This window comes from Acanthisitta chloris, unplaced genomic scaffold, assembly GCF_000695815.1.
Source record: "Acanthisitta chloris isolate BGI_N310 unplaced genomic scaffold, ASM69581v1 scaffold29132, whole genome shotgun sequence".
NCBI lineage: Eukaryota > Metazoa > Chordata > Aves > Passeriformes > Acanthisittidae > Acanthisitta > Acanthisitta chloris.
The window spans coordinates 1-24,270 of record NW_008660313.1 but is presented as its reverse complement, the minus strand read 5'-3'; the positions used below and the strand labels follow the sequence as shown (position 1 = coordinate 24,270).

The 24,270-nt window shown below is 49.0% G+C and overlaps 2 protein-coding genes across 2 annotated transcripts; one reads left to right on the top strand and one right to left on the bottom strand.

The window, feature by feature from the left end:
* Positions 1-3,043: 3,043 nt before the first annotated feature.
* FOXO4 (forkhead box O4) lies at positions 3,044-19,043 on the top strand (the record flags this gene model as incomplete). Its single annotated transcript, XM_009069776.1, has 2 exons — positions 3,044-4,249; positions 18,969-19,043. Coding segments are annotated over 2 exons (1,281 nt in total), but the record flags the coding sequence as incomplete, so codon positions are not given.
* Positions 19,015-22,529, bottom strand: LOC103797556 (sestrin-3-like; the record flags this gene model as incomplete). Its single annotated transcript, XM_009069775.1, has 8 exons — positions 19,015-19,306; positions 20,034-20,178; positions 20,480-20,670; positions 21,100-21,218; positions 21,443-21,554; positions 21,638-21,874; positions 21,979-22,161; positions 22,326-22,529. Coding segments are annotated over 8 exons (1,281 nt in total), but the record flags the coding sequence as incomplete, so codon positions are not given.
* Between the last annotated feature and the right edge of the window lie 1,741 nt (positions 22,530-24,270).

Genomic DNA, 24,270 nt, shown 5'->3' with positions numbered 1-24,270 from the left:
GCCCCTTCTTTCAGGCCATGCCTCCTTATGATCAAAGAGTCAAGACCTTTTATGTTTTCCAGGTGTTCAGACCAACTGGGATCCTTCCACGCTGCTGAATTTGAGCATGTAACAGGTTCATGTCATCTGTATGTTTCTGTTTTGAGTTGCCTAACATAGTGAAAGGAAATATGTCAGGGTTGCCTGGGTGACTGAACTGTGTCATTTCCTCTCCCATCAGGTTTGGCCTGCAGTTCTGTGATTATTTTAGCATAATTGACTTGTCCCTCGTTTTCTTAATGAGATTTGAGGGTGCCCTCCATATGTTAGGTGTACTCAATCATTCTAGCAGATGCATTCTTGTGCTGTCTCACAGCACCCAGGCTGATAGGTGCATTGATTCAGTGGTATTTTGGGACACTCTGGGCTCGAGTCTGCAGTTTACAGACAAGCTCAGTCCTGCAGGTGTGTTCTGGCTCTGGGTGCTGTGGTAGCAGTGCTTCACTGAGCTCTGAGCTGCCTCACACAGTCTACAGGAGAGGTGCAAAACTGGTAATTTAGGCATTGCAGTTCTGCCAACAGTTAACCCTAATTAACGTAAGAAATGTTTGGGTTTTTTCCTCTGCTTCCAGCCGCTCATGCTGTTCTCTCCGTTTTTGGTGCTTGACCCTCACTGTGAGGTAGTTCAAAAAACAAGCAGAGATAAGAGGCAGGAAAAGTAGTTTTCAAGGACAAACAGGGCTACTTTTTGATTGGGTTTACTCTCTGAACTAGCTCATAGGGTCACTGCTGCATGTGTGATGGAAGGAGGAGAGTTTGAGGATGAGGAAGGAAGGAGTGGTACAGCAATTATCTGTTTCTACAGCTATTAGCCATTGTGTGGGTTTAGCAGTAACATGTAAAAGCACTTTGAGACTATTTTGTAAAAGGTACCAGGCTTCATATGTCTGTGTTCATGTGAATCCTGGTCTTACTCTGAGATGTCTTATTTCAAGCTGCTTTTCAGCCAAAAAACCTAGGAAATTAGTTACTAAAATTTTCCCTTATGATACCTGAAGTGGCACTAATTTTCTTGAGGGTTGTGTTACTGAATTGCTTGCACCAGTCCTTGTCCCAGTGCAGTGTTTGCTGACACGGTAATTTAGACCTGGCCATAGCCGTGCACAAGAAGAAGACAGAATACATTTAGTTGTGAAATTCTGAAATCCTGAACCTGTTGGTGTAGAGTTCCATTTTAGTAACTGAAGCTAAAATCCAGGTGGGTAGGAGACTCCAAATGTATCCTGTGTCTGCAAGCTGCTGGGTCATTGCTGATGGCGTTGCGTGTCATCATGAGTTCCCAGGTTACTTGCAGGAGGGTCTGTGAAGGATTCGTGGCAACCTAGTGGTTCTTAGTGCTGCAGCAGTATGCAAAGTCATGCACATTTACCTGGGAAAAGGGGGGTGAATTCTTTGGAAATGAAAGCAACAGCCTTCCAGGAGACAGGGTACCAGTCTGAATGACTTCTTTTGAGACCTGAAGGAAAGCTTTGTTTAGAGAAGATGCCAGGCAGGAGTGTTGTACAGCTATTCGTGTGAACAGCTCAAATAATAAAACTCTTAAGAGCATTGAGTAGCACATGTTCCATCAAGCCCTGGCTCTGCAGCCACTCTCCAAGTAAGAACATGTATATTCATTGATGCTGGTTGTAAGCAGCCATTCTCCAAATCCTCAGCAGCCAAAGGTTAAAATGAAAGCTAACCCAGGATGATTCTCACATCTCCTTCTTTCTTCATGAAAACTTTCCACTTTGCCAGTATTGCTTATCTACGTCTGCTTTGTTCTAGGATAATACTTACAGTGAGGTGGTCAAAATTAGCATAGTGAGGATTTTTCCGAGAGGAAAAGGGTGGGGAGAGGGAAAGCAGCATACGGGAAAGAACTGAGTTGAGAGTTGCGGGAAAAGGATGATAAAACCACAGTTAATTTGCTCAAAATTAAGAGAGTATGCACGAAAGCTGAAAGCTGTTATATAGCTTTTAGTTTATATGAAAAAGATTATACTACTGGTCCACTGTTGTGCTACCAATGCAGCACCTTTTAATGATCTGTAATTTGGCCATCTGAGCAAATTAAGTGTGAATATCAAACAAATGCACAACACAGGCCTCAAGGGGAGTTTATGGAGGATCTGTTCAGACAGTGCTGGTTCTAAAATACGGGGGACTTTATCAGTTGCAAGATGAAAATTCAGTTTGGTGGTGTACAGATATGTTAGCTTGCAGTTTCCAACAAAGCTAAACCAGAAGGGAGTTGGAAGAGGAAAGGAATGTGTATCTTGCCAAGGGGAAAGATGGGAGAGGCTAAAACTGGCATGTACTGTGTGGGAGTGCAGTATCCACTGAACATCTTACCCTGCCAGAGACACACACTGAGGAAAGTACACTGCCTCCTTGCAGAGTGAGCCTGGCAGTCTCCAGGATTCCTAGGACTTTGTTCCTCAAAGTTTCTCTCTCGTTTCTCAGGTTTTGGAGTGGAGATGGTAATGGGTGTCCTGAATTAGAAGTGTTTTGCCACTTGTCTTCACCCAGTCTATTTGATTCACTGCTGTGCTTGAATCTGACTGAAAGTTTGCCATATAAGTAGTAGAAACTTTAGCCAGGCTTATGCTGTGTAAAGGGGGTGACAGAAGGGTGGAAGCAGCATTAGCTCAGATTCAGTTAGGCTCCTGTTCAAATTGCAAGCAGTGTTTGAGAATTTGCTTACTTGCTCTATGATCTGCTTAGCTTTTTTGCAGATTTGGTGTGGTCTTTCAAGATCTTTTGTGTTAGTCTTTTGCTAGTTGAAAGCTAGTTGTCATGGTACTTTTACCCTTGGTATTGCAGTGAGGCATGGAACTACTTGCTAGTGCTGCCAAGCATGTTCAGACAGAAATAGCAGGTTTTGATGGGTAGGTCTTTGTTATAACTTTCTTTTCTGGATACTGTGTGAATGCTTGTGAGGTTTCTAGGTGGGAGGTGTGTCAGCTGTCAGGTTCTCATATCTTGTGGGTTTTATCTTTTTTTTGTTTTGTTTTTGTTTCAGAACTCTATTCGACATAACCTCTCCCTGCACAGCAAGTTTATTAAGGTCCATAATGAAGCCACAGGAAAGAGCTCTTGGTGGATGCTCAATCCTGAGGGTGGTAAAAGTGGAAAAGCACCAAGAAGAAGAGCTGCCTCCATGGACAACAGCAGCAAACTTGCAAAAGTCAGAGGTAAAGCATCCAGGAAGAAGCCTCCTCTCCAGTCTGCACCAGAATCCTCTGCTGACAGTCCTGGATCCCAGTTTCCTAAGTGGCCAGGGAGCCCATCCTCGAGAAGCAATGAGGACTCTGATGTGTGGAACACCTTCCGGCCTCGAACCAGTTCCAATGCAAGCACCATTAGTGCCAGGCTCTCTCCCATCCTCACGGAGCAGGATGACCTTCATGAAGAAGAGCTGCTTCCTTCTCTGGTGTACTCCAGTGCATCCAGCAATGTTCCACCAACTGTGACTGAGGAGCTTGAGCTCATTGATGGGTTAAATTTGATGTCTCCCAGCTCATCTGTGTTATCCACCCAGCAATCTGCCTCCAGTGGTCAGATCCAGAGAGATTCCAGCTTTTCCTTGCAGAGCCCAAATGCGGCTGGTCAAACTTTTGGCAATTCCCTGTTTAACCCTGTTGATATTTCACTGCAAAGTTCTGTCAGCCATTTTTCTGCCCCTCAGACCTTGGAAGCTCTTCTGACACCTAGCTCTCCGCCTCCAAGGGATGTTCTGATGACTCAGGTGGATCCAGTTCTCCCACAGACTGGTAACAGGATGACCAGCAGAACTCTTCTGCTCCTAGGTGGACAAGCTGCCCAGAGTAAGATGAGCTCAGGCAATCCACGAGGAAAGCCTGCAGAGCAGCAGGCAGAACCAGTCGGTGCCAGTGTTTTGCCATCAACACTTCCCATAGTAACATCTCCACAAAACACTGCCAGCATCACCAGTTTGAAGGCTCCAGTCTCTGCAACAACTGCCCAGTCAGTGCAGCTGGGCAGTCCAGTGCTTCTGTCATCTGCTAGCCCTGCTTCCTTGGGGTTGAACCAGGACAGGCTGCCCACTGACCTGGACATTGACATGTACATGGAAAACCTTGAATGTGATATGGATTACATAATCAACAGTGAACTCATGGATGGAGAAGGACTGGACTTTAATTTTGAACCCATTCTGTCTACTCCCAGCTATCCCAGCACCTCGCAGGCCTCCAACCATACCTGGGTACCAAGTTAACTTCAGGAGCACAAAAAGGTAGGTGGAGTTGTGTAAAATGTTGCAGCTCTGTAGTGGAAACAGCCCTGTCTGGTATGGTTCCTGTGCCCACCTCTGCAGCAGTTAAAGTTACCTGTTTGGAAGCACAGGTGCTCTTTAAGTAAAAAGCTTTAGGAAGAGCCATGTTCCCTTTTAGAAGGAGAAAAAGTTGTGTAAAGGTTAGGTGGGTTTAACTTCCCTGGTAGTCAGCTCCTTTATGAAGTAGAACAGCAACCTGCATGAAACTCCTGTTGTCTCCTGTTACTAAAGCTGCCTGAATCACAGTAGGTCTCTGCCAGGCAGTGCCTACAGCTCTGCAGTTGACATGAGAGCATGTGTTGATTCCATAAATAAAGACATGGTCTTGTATGTACAGAATGGTTGAACAGAGCCAAGCACATGTTGTGTTTCTATGCAGGTTATTATTATCCTGCTAAAATTTTCTAGTATGTGTAGTAGCAAAGCATGTGTGTGCCATGACTGCTTGCTTTGCTCTGTGTGTGGCAGGATGCTGTTATCACACGTTCTGCCCTGACAGTGTCAAATTTTGGTAAACTGGTTCAGCATTAACTGCTGTATTGCTTATGCACCCGTTATTGGAATGGGAAACAGGAGTGTGCAGTGTGGATGGAGATGGAAGGAAGAAGGATGTGTTGATGCTGCCCTATGCACAGCAAAGCTGCCTCTTCAGCAATTTGTCCTATTTGCACAGATAGTTTGGCAAATAAGCGTACATGAGAACAAGAGTTAAAAATATCTTTTCTGAGAGTCTGACACCCTGATCTGAAGCACTTTAACCACTGAGGCAGTTGAAGAATTACAGAAATGGAGCTGAAGGCATAATTCACACTGGGAACTCAGTTAGCTAATGGAAAATGGATGGACTGGAGCATAGGCTGGATATTGGTTGGAAAGTGGAAGGCTTGCCAGGAATATTTCCTTTTTAGGAGGCAGATATGGTATTTGTCAGTGTTGCAAATTCAAGCCCTAATACTGTTCAGCTGAGCAGGCAGAAGTAAGGGCAAATTGCAGATACTGCTTCAGTTGTGGGAAGCCCTTGAGCTTCAAAATCGTCGAGGCTGAAATTATCATTTACTTGACCTTAGTACTCCTTCCTAGGTACCTGAGTAACCTGGAGGTAGTTTAGACTAGGTGACCTTTGGGGGCCAATTTCATTCCAATTTTCTGGTGATTGCTGCTGCTGTTCATGCTGGAGACCAGATATTAAGTGAAATATTTGTCTGCTCTGCCTCAATACAGCCATTCTAGACAAGTGTCTTGAGTCTAGACAATGTGAAATGCTCTCCTGTGAGCCAGTGTTACTTAAAGCACGTGAACATGTTGAAATACCACTATATATTGACTTATTAAACAAATTTTACCTCCCTCTTACTCCAAGTCACGTCCCACCACTTAAATTTCATTTATTAGTAAGGTTCTTCTGTCTGCACCTGGCAGATCTCTTTACTGTAGAGAGAGCAGGATCAGATCAGTCAAGCTTTTCTATTTTGTTATTTTTCTATTTTGTTATGAGGCTTTTTATACTGTTGTGCATTTGTTAACTGTGCACTTGCTGAATTACTGAGTGGCTGTCTTAAACTGAATATCCTAACTTCAGGTGAAATACAAAAACCCATTTTCTATTGTGTTAGGACTGTTTGCAAGTTAATGACAGAAGCTGTGGCCTTTTGAGCAGTATTTCCACTGGATATTGTTCTGAGCTTCTTGCTGTGGGTTTTGTTTATTTGGTAGGGTTTGGTTTTTTGGTTTCCACTGGATATTGTTCTGAGCTTCTGTGCTGTGGGTTTTGTTTGTTTGGTAGGGTTTGGTTTTTTGTTTGGTTGGTTTTTATGCCATGCTGGGGCCAGCCATAATATTTGGGAAATACATTTCCTTTTCAGGGATGAAATGTTTTTTACAGAAGTGTTCACAAAACATATGTCCTGCACTTCTGAACTGGGTAGACAAGACCACTGTCTACAGAACACCAGATAGAGATTATATTTTTAAGAGTGTAAAGCAGAGAAGCTGAGGGACTATTTATAAAAGGGTAGGGTCTAGTACTGATGAAGATGTGGATATAATCAAATGCTTAAGAGGGAGAACATGAACTCTTAACAGTACAGTTATGTTCTTGTCGCATGTTATTATTGCATGTTAATTGCTTAATCAAAACAGAGGAGCTGAGCTATCTGATGTTAAGCCCCCTGGATTTGTTTTGTTTCACACATGAAGTTGAAGTGGTACTTTCTGGGAAATATACTGGACACGCATTCACTAAGAAGTCAAATGTGGAACAAGCTCTGACCCAGCATTGTTTAGGCAGAAAACATAGCTCCTGCATGGCTCCCAGTGCACAATTCTGCACAGCTATGCTGCAGGGAGGAGAGGTGACACCCTGTCAGTGTGCTTTGCTTCAAGCCTTTTATTCTGTCCTTAGATTGTGTGTCTTTTCTGCGCTTTGCAAAGCTTTGTCATTTTTGCCTGTGTGCTGGAATCTGTGGAGCGGGATGAAGGGGAGCTTTATCCCCAAAGGAGAGCAAGGATCATGCAAAACACTGCCAAGAGAGAGGTGGATCAGGTTTCTAACAAAGGGGGAACAGGGTGTGTGTGCAGAGAAATAGGAGTGCTCCTGGGAAAAGAAGGCAGAATGTTTGCTCAAGTTTACAAGTTCCAAACCGAAGCTGCAGACGTCAGTGTCCGTGAGGAAGTCCAGACTGTGTCATTTCTCCCTTACTGTAGTGAGTTCCGAGGGTCCCTGCTTGGAAATCATTGTTCAGGGAAAGCACGGCTGCCACTGCTTGGGTGGGTTGAGCTTTCTTCTTTTCAGATCCTCTCTATGAGTAAGTGTCTTACACGTTAAATTCACATTGGCAAAAGATACTCTTAAGTGATCACTAACCTGAAGTTGTACTGAGAAGTTCCTGTGGGCTTAATTTACAGCCTTCTGGGTCAGTTACGGGTATAATGCTGAGCAAAAAGTGTTCATCAACTCTGAGGTGAACAGCCAGAAAGTAAGTGAACTGGGGAAATATTTCTCTTTGTAAACAAGAGAAGATCTTTAGGAATAAGCACTTAAGTCTCTCTGCAGCACTTGGGAAGACAGGATTGAGTGGGTGTTACCCATGGTGCTCAAAGCTCCTATGACTTTATCCCCTTCTTGCAAGTTAAATGTTAAAGAGGTTGTCCACAGCTTCCCCAGGAATCTGTTTGAACTCTGTTTCTCTTTACTTGGAGATTAGAGATCAAACATTGAAACTTTGCTTCTGCCCAGCAGCGATGCAACATCCACAAACCTAACTATTAGCCACAGAGGGAGAAAGTCAGCATGGGAACACTTTACTTGACTGGGAAAATATGAATTCTCTAATTTCTGTTGTCTAGTAGTCATGGCTTACTTAACTGTAAACCTGTCATTTGCTGGTTAAGGCACTAGATGTGCAAGCCAGAGTGACTTAAGGGAGCCTTAGTGAGCAAGGTCATGGGAAAAGAAAAGAGTAGCAGCAGCTGGAATTTGACCATGGCTTGCAGGTGCTCAGTCAGTGGCAACCACTCTTGCTTTCTGCACTTAATGCAAGCGCCTTCCATTCCAGCCATGAGAAGTGTGAGTGACCACCCAGCTCTCTCTGAGCAGCTCAGGAGCTTTTGGCTTGCTCATCCACCTCTGTTATTCTCTGTGTTTCTGCAAGGCAGTAGGAAGAATACTTGGGAATAGAGTTTTCTTTTTTGTGCAGTGGTACAGTTTGTGCCTCATTGAATGCAAAATCCATGCACTCTTCTGGTTGGTATTAGTTTAGTATCTTCAGTTCAGTTAGACTTCCCATAGCTTCAGCGCCTGGAGAACTCTTTATCCCTTGCCCAGCTTGGTGTGGACTCATGATTTTTCTTGCTGTGCTCTAATTCCCTCTGGTCCAAACACTGGAGGTTTTTTTTTTTTGTCTACCAGAACATTAATAAATAAATAAAACCCTCAGCAACTTGCAGTTTCCCAAAGTAGCCTGTTGCTCTGGCTTCTGTTTTAAGTTAGTGTCATTTCTTGTTTAGGGCTGATTCCCTCTTGTAATTGCTTTCTCTTTTCATAAGTTTATTTCATACTCACTCTCATACTGAATGCAACTGATAGGTTGTCCTACATTTATTCTTACTATTCTATCTTCCAAAGTGGATCACAGACCTACAGTGGAGGTTTTATGTCATGTCTTAAGTCTGCTTAGACATACTCCAAGGCTTGTTTGAACGAGTTGTGACAGCTTTATTGAGGTGAGGCAGAAGACCTGAGAAGGATCTTCAGACTTCTGGGGGATTGAGATATCTAAAAATGTTTAATTATTTGGAGGTAGACAGAGGATTTCTTTCAGTGGGTGAGCATAAACAGTTTTAGTGTGTGATCTCTAAAAATCTTTTTTTTTTCATTCTTTTCCCTACCGATTGATTTGTGGTTGTTTAAGGTGAAGAGTAATTTTCCTTGCTGCTTTCCTGCAATGCCTGTGGTGTTAGCCAAGTCCTTCTTTAAACTTCCTTATCTTGCAGAGCTGCTTTGGTGCTGTCAGCTTACAGGAAAAGTGCTTACTTTGGCCCTTTGTGATTCTGTTTTGTCTTTCTGTCTCAGTCCTACTCTGAAGCTTGGAGCTGAGCAGTTGCATCCTCCACTTGTCTCTTCATTGATCGAGGTCTCTTCCTGGTCTCTGTGTGTTCCGTAGGGGCTGATTGGTAGTAGTTAACTCCTTATCTGTGCATCCAGTATTCCCACTGAAGCTGACATCTAACCAGTCACTCTATTTCTCTTCTTCCTTAGTGTCCTTCAGGTTTTGAACATTGGGTTCTGACTTCACTTCCCACCCCAGCAGAGAAGAGAATGGAGCACGTTGGATTCAGTTTCCCTGCACATCATGCCTTGGGCAGAAGGGGCTGCCCATCTGGGAAGAAGGGGCAACCTGCATCTGGCTGCAACAGGAAGAGTTTAAAAATAATAATCCTGTTATGTGCCATGGCTCTTCCTACCAACCTGACCCTGCCTTGGACCATCTGGAGAAACCTATGTCCAAAGAGGAGCCCTGGTAAAAACCTCGGCCAGAAGACTGTGCCAGGCAGTAGCGTTTTCCTGTGTGATGAGTTGGGTTTGCTGGAGGAATCTTTCTCCATGGCTGTCCTCTCTCTGCTATGGCAGTGCCTCGGACTGGTGGAGGGCTGGCTCTGCTCTTGCTTGGCTTGCCTTCTGGGGCAAAGTAGTTGGACATTTTGATTAAGCCACCAGATGTGCACTCGGTATCCCACAGGCTCACAGAGGAATTGGAGAGAGCTTGTTGGTGGAAGCCCTGTGGGAAAAGGGTGTGCTGTTTCAGGGGTTGGTTGCAGTGTGCCCATCACTGGAGCATCCATCATCTGCAGGGAAGGGTGGTTGTTGTGGTCTAGATGGCTTCCTGTTGTCCACCTGGGTGGAACAGGAGGACATGGAGTTTTTCACTGTGCCAACTGAGCCCCATTGAATCAGAAGCATGTTTTGAGAAGTCCCTATGCTGTTCTCAGCACTTTCCTGATACACCAGGCTGCTGTAAAATAAGCACAGGTGCTTTCTGGGACATAAAAACATCATTTTGGGTTTGTTTTTGCTCTGTCTTGCTACAGCAGCGATATGGAAAGCCTGGGTGTGGCCTTAACAGAGCCCTGGTTGCTTTTCAGAAGGGCATTTTCTATAGATGAAATATTTTTTTACTAATCTGGGAACTTTCTACAGTGAATACAAAGCCAATGTTACGTGTGTCCCTATTATGCATCTCTCAGTCTGAGAAGACAACAGCAACAGACTTCTTTTTCAGAGCTGTATTAGGAACAAACACATCTGATGTTTGATGTATATGATTGAGGGGAAAGAATTGGCAGGTCCCCTGTGGTTTCAAACCACCTTGGGGAAAAAGTTGTACATTATTGTAATCTATATGTAAAAGTAGGTGCAAATTACATAGAAGCTTTTCTAAACCTTTTTAAATATATATTATATATTTTAATTGAAAAACGAGATTATTGGATAAAAAGAAACAAAACACATTTGCTGCATCTGTCCCCTTGATACCAGATAACACTACAGGATGGGGAGGGGGCAGGCCTAAGGCGTTTTGAAGCTGAAAAGAAGCTTGGAAAAGTGGGAAGGGCACTGCAGTGTAGCTGGGGAATGGCTGCTCTCCCCAGAAGAGGTGGAGGGAAGATGCCTGGCATGGCATTCAGCCACAGCTGCTCAGTCTTTGCCAAGCCGAGAGCACGAAGTGAGGGAATGCTAATCATTAACAGCGCTGTTCACGGCTAATCCCTGAAGTACCTGCCCTGCAGCTGATGCAGAGGACAGATTCCCTAGTCGGCTAAGGAGGTGGTGTGGACTGGATCCTGCCAGTTCTGCTGACACTCTGCATAGCCCTTGTGCAGTTGTATTTAGTAGCTCACTTTTTTTGGTTTCTGAAGGTTGTTGTTTTCTTGATGAAGTTTCTGCTTACTGCTGGGGAACTTGAAGCCTGTAGGCTCCCCCTCAAGGGTGTGCCTGGGATCCTGTTCTGTATCTCTTGCAGGACAGAAGTTAGAGATCAAAAAACTAGTTCAGAGCATTAGCTGGCATGTTCCTGTCGCTGTGTTGGTGTTTGCAGTGGCAGGATCTGTGGGAGACATGGTGCTTTCATGGTGTTCTGGTAGGCTTGGTCTGGCAGAAAGACTCTCCAGTCCTTTCTGAAGGTGGCTCAGTTCACAAAGTTTGTATCATGCAGTGCAATGAGCCATACTGTTTTACCAGCCTGTCTGCTCTGTTTTCATGGGTTTCATTTGAGTGGATATTTGGAACAGGAGTGGTTGCCTGGTTACCTGAAACAAGGAGTCTTCAAAAGTCTTCTCTTCAGCATACTGTGCCATCAGAGCTTTTGAGTAGCTTGATAACCTTTGCTTTCAAGGCTGCCTTCATGGCAGACCTCCTGGTGATGTGTTCCAAATTTACCCACAATCTACATGTCTGGCCACACCTCACTCTAACAAACAAACAAACAACTCCTAAGCTAGGATTCCAGGTCTTGCAGACTCGGATCATGGATGGACTTAGTGGAATTAGTTCATTACACAAATGGATAGATAACCCTTTCCACAAACATGTGATGGCATGTGCCGTGCAGAAGAATCAGCCATTCTGGGCTGCAGCTAATAGATCTGGAAGGATTTATGTTACTTGGCACTTAATATGCTACCTTGGCAGCTTGGGTCCTGAGGGGAAATTAGTCCTATAATCTACAGAGCAGGTTGAATGGCTGCCCCTGCTTTACAGCCATGTATCAAAGGACAAGACACCAGTTGTGGGCTGTGTTTTATCTGAATCTCTAGCTCATTCCTCATGAAAACAGAACCCAAAGCAATAGGAAGGGATTCAGACCTGCAAATCCATGGTGGGCTGTGTCTGACTGTGTTGGTCTGTGAGGAAGAAGTGCTGTCTTCAGGCTGTTCCAGAGTGTCCCTTAACTGACAGCACTGAGGAGCTGGCCTGATTTCTGGCTGCAGAGAGCCTAGCCCTGAGCACTCAGGTAGCACCCCAGGGAGATCTGACATCACCTCAGCTAGTACAAATCCTCAACCTGTTGCAGCTGAAGGAGATGCAACACCAAGGCTCATCATGGTTGGTGCCCTACAGTGGGAATTCACAAGAGAGCCTGTCCTTTAATTAAGGAATAGTGCACCTATCTGTTATTTTTCATACTCCCAGGCCAGACTTCTGGGGAATCACCTGTCCTGGGGACAGCACTGGAGACAAGAACACCTCTGTCTGTAGTCCTGCTGTTACCAGGTTGCTGACAGTGACATTTCTGCTTTGCAGCAGTTCTACAGGTGCTTTCTGTCTCTTCAACACAGCAGAAGCTGTCAGTGGTTGAAGAAGCCCAAGAGTGCAGTAGTGCTAAGGATGGTGTTCAGAAGACTTGTGGTGCTACAGGAGTGCTCCATAAACCATGAATGTAATGTTGCAGGTTCAAGCAGGCAATTTAGCTTCTCTTTTGTATGTTTAGCTGGGTGGCTTGTATTGTGGGCACAGAGAGCAAGGATGCAGAGAATGTGGGGGTCCTCCACATTCATTTCATAAACATTGACTTTCTCTAGCCTGGGATATTTCCTCACAGGACACAGGAGGCTTTAAAGTTCCTAAACTGCTGCTTGCTGAAAGCCTGTACCTGGCAAGGGATTGCTCAGTACTTGTCCATTGTTTTTTGTATTCTTGCTTAAAGTGTTTGCTACTGCTGCTGCTGGAGTCAGGATAATGTCTTGGTGGCTCTTCATTCTGTGTTAGCACCACAGGCCCCATCCTTGTGGGCTAGTTTTTCCTCTACCAAGGGATTGGGCTGAGATTGTGAGAGCAGCTGTGAGCTGGGTGGGGAAGGAAGGGGCCAGTGACATGGGGAGTGACACACCTGGATGAATGCCTGAGGGGAGTGGACAGAGGACTCTCAGTGTGAAGCCTTACTTTGCGCTTGTGTGTGTGTTCCTTGTCCTCACTGAGCTCAGGTAACAAGTATCTTCATTTTCAGAGGGTCAAATGCCATCTTTCACAGCATGAAGCCACCATGCAGCTCAGGGCCATGAAGGATTCAGGTAACTAGGCCCATGGAGCCTAGTAGGAGGCAAACTTGTTGCTTTATTTACACCTGGGTTTAGCAAATTGCTTGAGCTTTCTTTTTAATTTAAGCCTATTTTACTATACTCCTAGCTTCATGTGAGAGCTTGGAATAATCAAAGCTTCTTGGAGCCCTTAATTTTCTTTGTTGGTGTGTCTAAATTCATGTCATCCCTACCCTGTGCTCCTTATAAACAGCAGTCACATCATCCTGGTGAGAGGAATGAAGCATTCCAGAGCCCAGATGTATTTATAAACAGGAGTCATAATAGAAGCAAGTAGCACTAATCAGCTTTTCCAAAGGAAATGCCTAGAAAGCTTTTATGTAAATCATAATGTGTTAATTTTCTTACTTAGTTGCTTATTTATAGCCACACTCAAATGCTTCAGGACTAGCCTTGCTCCAGGATTGAGAAACTTGTGTCTGGTGCCATGGGTAGGAGTGCCTTGGGAGTGGTGTCCTGGACTGTCATGACAATGGGAAAGTTTAGACCCGTTATAAAAAAAACCCTAAAGCTAATCAATCAACTTTGGGATATGAGCAGGAACAGGGATAGCTTAGGGTTTGCCTCAGTTGCAGGTCTAATGAAAAACATGTTCTAATTAATGTGGGGAAAAGCAAGCAAGAGGTGACTCCTGAAGCCTGAGAGATCTGTCCGTGTGAAAGCTCAGCAGCATTTGGTAACCCATCACCACAGCTGCTTTGCCCTTCAAGAAAGGGATCCCCTCTCTTCACTAGCCTGGATGGTTTTCCCTGCACCCTGATGTGTCTGTAGGTGATGGAAAACAATCTGATGGAATCAAAATCACATCATGCTGTGGTGTAGAGCAGGGAGAAGGAGCAGCAGGAGCTAAAGGTCAAAGAGCTGACAGTGTTGCATATATGGTTCTCTGGTTAAGGCAGTGCTATGGTGTGTGGTAGAAGGGGATGTTCACAGCTGGTGGTGTGGGACTCCCCAAGGTGTCTTGAGGGGTTTGGCTACATAGAGGATAGGTTACTTCTCCTGAAAGGAACCTTCTTCCTGAGGCAATGGGGGTGGTTTTGTGAAATGATGCTTCCAACACAGTAGAGTCTTCACCTGGTGTGATCCCAGGAAGGGTTTCTGCTTTGCTAGCACAGATGTCTGCTGCATACAGGGCAGGCACCACTAGCTGACATAGTTTCCACCCCATCCCCTCTGCACTCTTTCACCCATTCCTCACAATAATTTTCTTTTTTTTTTTTAAAAAAAAATAAATCTCTGCTTTTGTTTGCTCTCTGTAGCAGTGTAACTTCTCAACCATTACCAGCACTTTGTTACCATCTGTGCTAGCAAGACTGTAGAATGTGCTAGACTAGGGGGGAATGTTTGAAAAATAAAACCTGTAATCCTGTGCTCTGTGTCTCATCCAGTTTGTTTCCCTGGCAAGGACCACTTATTTTTCCTTGCCCTTGTCTTCTTTCTTCTGCCCTTCTCACTTGTTGGGGCAACCCCTCAGTGAAATGCCCCTTAGTTGACCAGAGGTGAAAGGGTTGCAGTGTGACAGCGCATGAAGGCTCTAGTGTGTAGAGCCCCTTGTTACTGGCAGTGTGTGGGGATCCATGGGGTTGCCAAGCCCTAAAACTGACCCTGAGGAGTTTTAATCCTGTAGGACTAGTCTGGAGTCATTCTAGCCCCTTCATTCCTTGCCTCTCTAGACCTGAGTGCGGAAGGTGACTCCACTTTATATAGCTACATTCAAATACCTTCTTGCTGGGCAGCAGCTCTACCTGTTACCTCTAGGACAGAGAGCTGGATTTGCTGCTACTTCTTTCAGTCACCCCAATCCACAAGCAGATGCTGGCACACAATTAGAACGGATAAGCACATGAATGAGGTATTACCGTTGCTTGCATATCCCAAATCCTCCATCAGATAAAGGAAGGTTACTATAGCTGGGAAGCATTTTTTTGTATTAGAAGATAATGACTTGGAGCTGCCCATCAAAGGGGGCGTGAATGTCAGAGTGGAAACCAGGAGCTTTGCAGGCTGCTCAGAGGTATACAAGTGGATAAGAGGCCTCTGGGCAGGAGAAGGCTTCACCTGGGTATCTTAAAGGAGTCCTTCCTTGACATAAGGCAAGTAGTAATGCATATACAGTCTGAGCCAGTGAAGCAGCTTGTGAGGAACACACTGGAGCCCTTGAATCACAATGGTGTCTTAATTCCAGCAGCTCTCCCTTCTTGCAGCTGGGATGAGGCTGGTGAATGTGCTGTCCCCCTGTGCCCTGGGGTGCTTCGTGCACCACAGCTCAGGAGAGGTCTTGCAGAAGAGGAGACCAGTTCAGAGCCGCAGTCGTATTGCCACCTGGAGTGGTGGCAGGTAAGGAAATCCAAAGGAAATGAAGGAAGGTGTGGAGAGCATGAATTCCACTGGCCTGGTTAGACACAGAGCATGTCAGGGATGTTCTAAACCTGCTGAGGATAAAGTCTCATTCATGAAATTGCACAGTATGTATACAGCCACAAAACTTGGATTCAAAGCCTTGGGTACTCAATATTCAATGATACCTGATAACACTATAATTTTTTAACAATATTCTTTACAACAGTTAATGCAAATAACTCTGGAAGGGGTCTTAAGGCTTCTGCTGGAAGATTTATACCAGTCTCCAAAAACGGGGGATTAGGAGGAGATGCTTAGTGGAACTATCTGCCCCTCATCTGTTCCTTGGGCATTTCTTCAGGTTTCCTGCAAGGACATAATGGTAGGTGCTGTTGGAGTAACAAAATGTTGAGGATTTTGCAGCTGTTCATTGGAAGTGGATGTGTTCAAAATGTGACATGGAACAGGGGACTCTGCATTCCCCCAGTAGCCATAAACCCTTTCTATGCCTATTTGAGCATTGTCCTATGACATTTAAGCTTTGCTGAGGAGAACAAAATGCAGAATACGTGCCAGGTTGGGACCTGGATGCCTTGGTTCAGGGTTGCTTTTGATAAGTGTGGCACTGTCTTCAGTAGTCACCAAGAGTCTTGCTGTGTGGTTTTCTAACAGTTCTGTGGGTTCAGTGCACCATGTTTGCACCTTTGGAGACCTTGTAGCTCTCCTGAGTCGTCACCATAAGCATTTTGGCCTGTGCAACAGTATAGGAAGCCAGTTTCTGTCTAGAGTTCTGCTTTGCCCCAAAAGCCTGCTGGCTGATGAGCACTTATGTGCCACCAGTGATGGGACCATGTGTGAAAGTGCAGCAGGGAATTCTGCTGCCCTCCTTCATGTGCCTTGTGGTGGAGGATTGAGCTGGTGTGTGAGGAAGGCAGGCTGGGGAATAGGGAGATGGTGTGTGCACACTGCCTGCTGCAGAGCTGTCCTCAGCTCCCATATGCTATTATTTCCCCCTTCGTGGCTGTGCTAAGAGCAGCAGTCATAGGCCTGACGTGTAATGGGTAGGTTGTAGGAGCTGTGGCAGTACTGTTGCTGCAGTGGGACTTGGTGTTCTCTGCGGGCTGGGACACACCATTCCTCCCACTGTGCAGCTTGGGAATAGCTCAGCTGTTACAAAAGCAGTCTAGGCTGCACCTGCCAGCACTTCCTTCTGCTACAGGCTTTGTAAGAAGCTGAGTGACTGCTTTGGACATGTGCCTGTATCATCCTCCCCTCAGTAATTCCAGGTACAGTTGCAATGGCCTAGCTCCCACATGGGTGTGCAGAGCATCCTGGATGGCTCCTGCAGAGGTGATGCACCCTGTGCTCTGGAAGCTCTCCTCCTTCCAGCCACAGAGCTGTAGGCAAATATGCTAGTCCAAGCACATGAAGGGTGCAGGGAGCACCAGGACAGGATCTCAAGCACTGAAGTTGCCAGACTTGTGATGTGCTGTGTGACTGCCTGAAGCTGGCAGTCTCCCCTGGCCTTGCCAGCAGCTCCATTGGTTTCTGCTTGGGGTTGACAGCCCATGGAGCCCTTCATCTTGTTGGTGCTTGTCTGTGAGACAGAGCCCAAGCCCTGCTAGGCCAGCCCTTTCTGTACAGAGATGGTGGCAAAGGTGAGCCAATATCACATCACCTGGGACAGGCAGCCCTTCACCCCCAGCCAGCACAGTGCTATCACTGCCTTCTTCCTTCTCTGGCCAGTGCAGGGTGACAGCAGGAGGTGAGAATGCTGCTGCTGGGAGCCAGCCCAGGGGCTGCACGGATCCGCAGGCATGCTGTCTGCTTTGGGAGCAGTGAGCCCTGGCTGCTGTGGCTTGTCCCAGCCCTGTAGGGGCCAGAGCTGCTTTTACCGGGACAGGAGAGGCTGGCAAACCACCTGGCAGGCAGCTAGGCTGCTACAGTTAACCCGTGCTACACCTCCCAGCTGCCCTGATCCCTGCCCAGCCATTGCTGCAGCTAAATGATACTATAGCAGTGCCAGTCCCAGCACTGTCTAGCCAAGCCTGGTGGCAGCTGTCCCAGCACCAGTCATCTTTGCACTGGTGCCACTGTCCCAGCACCAGTACTGACTCAGCTGGTACTGCCCAGCACCAGTTGTCCTGGTATTTTACTGCCCAGGCACCAGCTTGGCCCAGTACAAGCTGGCCCAGCCCCAGCACAGTGAGGGCTTCTGCCATCCAGCTCAGGAAAGATCTGGTCTTAGTTTCTACCCTTGCTCACCAAGCACCTGCATGTAAGTGTGAGCAAAATGCTTCTTCCTCAGCTGCAGAAGCAGCCCCACACCTTGCCCACCCACAGCTAGGGATCAGCCAGCTCCTTCCTCTGGCACGCTCCTTGCTGGAGTGCTGCAGCCCCTTGAAAACCTTACCTTTTTTCCTATCAAACATGCAATGTCATCTGAGCATGGCAAGAGGACATAGCTGAGCAGAACATGATGGCTTTAGCCTCAGTGACCAGCTCTGGATGAGAGCTATGAGTGCATAACCCCAGCATGACTGAGAACATTGGGTTTCCTGGAGCTTGAGCCAACTCGGGGCTATGGTCAGCCAGGCACTGCTGTCCTGTCTTCAGAGCAGCCACGTAATTTACATCTAGCAGAAGTAAAGCACACATCCATGTCAAACATAATATATTTATAGCAAAAATAGGCTTTTTCTGTAGCTTCCATACACAAGGTTTTCTCCCCATACATTTACGCAGTAAACAGGTCGACTGAAGCAGCGTGCACTGGCTGACTCGACAGCTGCCCTTGCTTCAGGCTCCCACTTACAATGGGTGGCTTCATTTCCCTGTTGTGGCTGCTCTCCAGAGCCTGCACTGGATCCCTCCTACGTCCCTAGCCAGGGGCTGTGGCACGGGCAGGGAGCAGCCCAGGGATGTGAGGAGCAGTGGTGCATGCTTCTGCCCCCCAGGCAGAGGGCAAGGCTGGTGGACGGGCTGTTCAAATGAGGGCAGCCTAGGGAGTGTCCCCAGCCCAGGTTTAAGGAGAAGCCTCCTATAGCTTACCTGTGCTGACCACAGGATCTTCCACCATGCTGTTAAGCAGCAAGTGACTAGGCATAGGACCTCAGCCCTCATGGTGGTAAGGAGATCCAGACCTCATTAACTCAGGAAGCAACCCTTGTTCCTTCTGCCTCTCTGCTGATGGGAGGCAGAGGAGGGGCTTAGGACTGCCCGAAGTCCCCTGCACAAACCTCCAGTGCCTGAACACCATCAGAGACCTTCTCAGCCCACTGTCAGAGAAGGCAAAGTGCAAGGATACTCTGCCAGCAGGAGCTTCACAGTTTGGAGTTCACCTGGGTCATTTTTTATCCATCCCAGAGGGGTTTGGCACATAGACCTAGAAGGACTTCATGTGTAGGCAGCAAGTGCTGTCCTCGGCTGGGGAAGGGCCCTTGCTGGGAGTCAGCACTTCTTGCTGCCTAAGCACACAACTCAGGACATTGCAACACACCCAGACGCTGCCCCCAAGTGAGAGACATCACCCCGATGAGGACAGGTACCCAAGGGTGGCTTTGCAAGCAGGGCAGCCACCACAGCACAGGGAAGGAAGCCAGCTCTCCCCTCTGCCCTCCCTGTGGCACCAAGGCTCCCACAGCACCCAGGCAAGGAGCATCCCTCTAATCTGGCCCCAGTCCCCTCCCGCTTCCCTCTCCCCCCATGTTTTTGGCAGTCCTCCTTGGACACTTTCAAGTCTCCAGCATCTCAGCAGCACGGACTTGCCTCACAGTTTGGTAATTGCACGTAACAGGGCCACTCAGTGAGCCCCACAAGGCGGGGGGAGGAACCAACAAAAAGGAACAAGACAGTCAAGTAAACTAAATTGAGAAATCCCTCGCCGTCGGTCCCAGCAGGACAGGTCACGCACGAGTTCAGGAAAGAGGATGCTGCCCGGCCCTGCCGCAGCGCAGCTCCCCACATCTAGGAGATCATGTACTGGGTGATGGCCTGCAACGCATACAGCAGCTCTGCCTGCATCCGAGCTTCCAGGATGAGCAGGTTCACATGGACCTAAGGGAGAAACAAGAGAGGTTCAGGTAGCTGTGGTGTGCTGTGGGCAGCCATACGAGCTACTCCCATCTGGGCAAGTGAGTCTTTTGGCATAGGACAAAATGCCGCCAATTTTTCCAGCTCAGGCAGCTGTCCTTTCCCCCTCCTCCCAATCCTGCAGGCTGTGGCTGCTTCCCAGAGCTGCATGCCAGGGAGTCCCCTGCATACTTGGCACCAGCATGGCAGGTTGGCACCGGCACAGTCCCTGACACCCACAGCAGCTGTTCCTGCGAGTTACAGCTGGACGGAGGGCTCACCTGCAGGCACTCACTCTTGGGGCAAGGACCTTGGAGATCCCTGCACTGCTGGTGGCCCCTGTGCTCATCACACAGTTGGCAGCCCCATGCCACGCTTATCACAGTATCACACGGGCTGGAATGGACCTTAGAGATCATCTAGTCCCAACCCCCTGCCCTGGGCTGGGACAACACCCACCAGACCAGGTTGCTCAAGGCTTTATCCAACCTGGCTTCGAACACTACCAGGGGTTGGGGCAGCCACAACCTCCCTGGTTAACTTGTAAAGCCAACTCCTTACGAACAGCCAGTTTTCATTCCCTCCCAGCCACCTCAGACTAGTTTGGTGGCTCAAAGGTTTTCCATGCACCCCTCAAAGCACCCCAGTCTGCAGCTCCTGCCCGCTCCCAGCCCCACCGCAGCCAGTCAGAGCCAGGGGCCGGCTATCCCACCTTTTCACTGTGCTTGAATTGCTTCCAGAACCTGTCAAACATTTCTGAGTTTGTCTTCTCTGGGTAGCAGGTTACAGTTTTAATGTAAACTTTGAGCATTCGCTCCAGGAGCTGATTCACTTCTGCATAGTCATAATCATCGTACCTGTGGGGAGCACAGGGGCGAGTCATGGCCAGCACCTTGCCTGTGGTCTGCCTGGGGCACAGCACAGCCATGGGGCAGGGGAACACATGGCAGTGGCCACCAGGCACTGAAACCCTGTCCCCAAAGCTCCCTGCCCTGGCCAGAGAAGCTGAGCATCTCTTCCCTGCCTGTCCCAATATCCAGGCAGGTGATACACCTGTGTCTCTTTTCCATGCTCATCTGCAAGACAGCCTGAGTCCCCTATCCTCCCACCTGGGTCAGCTCAGTTTTCTCCCCTGGACTGTGGGGTTGGTTTCCCTACCTAATGCCAAACATGCAGTGGATGTAGTTCCAGATGCCCCGCTTGAAAACAGAGGGCTCACAGCCCTGACGCTTGGCCATGGCACTGCTTTGCAGACCATCCACCATCCGAAACTTCTCATCCAGAAGATGTCCAATATCAGAGTAGAGCCGGTTGACCAGCGAGAAGCCATGGTCTTCCCAGGAGTAATCCTGTTGAGCACAGTAAGAGGCTTTTGCAACTGCAAGAAGGAACTTGGAGCATGGTCCCACGAAGAAGGGCTTGAGACCTCAGGACTCAGCAGAATTCACCAAGTTTGCTCTGGGGGCAGCTTTGCCACAAACCGCATCCCTCATCAGGCAGCTTTTGAATGATTTGGACCCTTGCCTCTGTGAGGGCTATGTGAAGAAATTGTCAGCCCTTGGGGACAGGAGTCACCAGTCACTTCCCTGTTCCCAGCCCTAGTGGGGCAGGTCCCCTCTCAGAGTTGAGCTTCCCAGGCATTTTGCACAAGCAGCTGCACCAGATTCAGGCTGCACTGGGCACCCCTGCCATTGTCTACTGCCCACCAAGAGCAGAGAGGAGAGGAGCTGAGAGGCAGCAGCTTGGGCTGCTGCCCACTGAAAGAGCAGGAACCTTACCTGGACTCTGAATACCTGTGTCTGATCCTCGTCACGCCGGGCAAAGTCCTGGTATCCAAAGTCAGGGTCTTGCATGTAGCATGCAAGGTTGGTGGCACCAGTGACCTCCCCGTCAGTATCTGCAAGAGGGGAGAGCCCTGCAGATGGGTCAGAGCAGTGCTCAACTGCCTTGTTCCCAGCCACAGCAGGCTCTGAAACCCAGCCCTTGCTGCACCTCACGTGCATCCTGTGAGCCTCTCTATGAACCACACATCATGGAAAATGTAAGGCACAGGGGAGGAACACCCAGATATGCCATACGAACTCCCACACTGCACACACACCTCCACTCCCTGCTCCTCACCTTCCTCTCGGTCCTGCTGCAGCAGCCTCATGTCCTCCCTGCCCTCCGTCTCCACATGGATCCGTTGCATGCGTTCCCGGAGGGAATCCAGCTCCATACAAGAGTCGAGGGACTGCGGAGACACAGGGTTGGGGGTGAGGGCAGCAGTCCTGGCTGCACCCCCATACCCCCACAGACCCACCCTCGGGGGCTCACCCGCTTGCGGTTGATGCGCAGCAGCTCCTGGCTGCAGCTGTTGCTGGGGGTGGCTTCGCAGAAGCACGGGCTTCCGAGTGACAAGGGCTTCAGCGAGCCTCGGCCCCCCAGCCCCTCGTCCTGCTCGCAGCCACAGCCGAACACAAAGCTGGCGAGTGCATGGCAGTGTGCCAGGAGGACCACGGCGTGCACCAGCTCTGCCAGCGACCAGCTCCACTCACTGATCTTCAGCAGCTTCTGCAGAACAAGGACAGACCAGGGATGTGACATGGGCAGGGTGCTGACAGCCCCTGGGGATGCTGCTGTTGCACTGCTGCCCTGCTGCCAGCCGTCCCCAATACCTCAATGTGCTCCTTGGTGATGAGCCATGGCCGGTGTGCCAGGATCTTGTTGATCTCGTTGAGGTTGCGGAGTTTGGGAGGGATGAATTCAAGGCCACGCAGCCATTGGGGGTCACCCCCAGCCCGCAGAAACTGCAGCACGTGCAGGTTCACCAGGTACCGGCACTGGTGCCGGGCAGCTGCCTGCAAGAGCAGCACATCAGCATCCCTGCACCCCCACCCCTCACTCAACCTCCAGGGCATTGTGATTTTGGCCTCTGGCAGAGGCCCATGATATAGGCTGTCTGCTGGAGGGCGAGGGGAGCCCTGCAGGGCTGTCCCCTCTGGCAGCTCCCAGCAGGGCTCACCATGATAGCGATGTAGTGCCGGCAGTCAAAGGGCAGTGGGCCATCCATGTGCATCAGGTAGTGCTGTGTTTTGAGGAAGCTGTCGAGGTACTGTGGGTGGTAGCCCATCTGCTGGGTCACCGCCTCCAGCCGCCCTCGGCTCGCCAGCACCTTCACGAAGAGGAACTGGGGGCACTCGGTGTCACTGCCAGACATCTTCACTACCTACAGGAAACATGCTCTGCTTAGCTCTCCCCGGAGCAGCCCATCTTAGCCAAGACCAGGCTCTTCAAGGGGCTGAGATCACCTCTCCCAGCCTGGTGCTCCCAGAGGGAGCCACCACAGAGGGCTCAGGGAGCTTGGCAGAGCACTGCTCAGCACGGTCACTGCTAGCAGGACAGGTCGCAAGACACAGAGGTCTGGGAGAGGGCACTGTGTGGTGGACAGAAACAAATGGCAAACTAGACATGATGCTTCCCTGTAGTGATGCAAGGCTGGATGAGTAGAAACATGACATGAAAGACATTCCAGAGCAGAGCAGCTTTACCGCCAGCCCCTGCATGGCCAGCACCAAGCCCTCCTGCTCAGCACCAAGATGGGGAAGAGCTGTGGAGACAGCAGAGAGGCTCCCAGGCTCCTGCCCTGGCAAGCCAAGAGGTCAGCAATGTGCTAGCACCTGCCATGCAGTCAGGAGCACACAAAGGAGCTCTCCACATGTTGCCCAAGGAGACAGTGTGGGAGCCCATCCTGCAGCACAACTGTTACCACATGTGCCCACCAGTGAAAACAGAGATGGGCAACTCGACAAGGGGACCCACATGTTCCCAGCAGTGCCCACTCCAGCCTTGCATCGGGGTCCCAGTCAAGCACAGCCCCAGTCCCTCCCAAGAGGGTGGTGGGAGCATAGGGCAGGGATCTTGAAAAGGTGCACAGGCAGCTGCTGCACCCCAACAACTGTGTTGCCACGATTCCCACTCGACAGTGGGGTGTACACCTGCAGCCTGCCCACCCCGAGGTATGGGTGCAGCAGGTGCTAACCCTTGTCACACAGTTACAACTTCTACTCATATGTGGAAGCCCAGGCAGCACCCTCGGATGCATAAGATGCATCTCCTCTCCCAAGCTTGGACTCAAATCTCCCCTGAGAATTTCTGGCCTTACTGATACCACTGTTACGTTCCTACCAGCTGTCTCTGGTGTGGTCACCCAAAGGCTGGTGACTGGGGCATGGCAACTATGGTGGCATAGCAGAAAACCAGGAACACTTCTGCAAACCACCAAAGCCATGAGGTGTGTGGAAGAGCACCCCAGGGTGAGGGGGAGGCAGAGCAGAGCTGAGCTGAGCTGTGCGGCAGCACGGAGCAGCTGCACCCACAGAGGCAGTGCAGGAAGTAGTTCTGGCTGTTCTGCACTTCTGATGAACACACCATTGCTCAGGTGTCAAGGGATTTACTTGATGACATTTGGAGTGTCCTCTTCACTTCCTCTGACCAAAGTGGTCCAAAAAACTCGCAAATTCAAATTAAAAGGGGAAAGCAATGAAGAGCACCATCTCCTCTGTTCCACGGGAGAAGGTGCGTGCTAGAAGTGACCTGCAAAAGCCCCCTGCAACGTCCTTCTGCCTGGGAAAGTGAACTGCCATGAAGGACACCCATGGGGCTACAGCTACTGGTCTTCTCCTGGTGGGCAGAGGTTGAGGAGCTGGGAGGCTTTCCATTCCACCTGGGGGAAAGTGGTCCCCGGCGAGGAGCAGCGCGACCAGCCCATAGCTCAGCCTCTGGTGCCACCAGCTCTACTCACTCTGCTTGTCTAGGTGATGATGGAGCGAGCAACCAGGCAGATACGGCTTGGAAGGAGAGGATGAAGAAAGGTGCAGCGCAGACGTCACCTTGGCCCCTATCCTGCCCACTCCCAACGGCACCGGCTCAGCCCAGGGTATCTCCTACCGGCTCCACCAGTCACATCC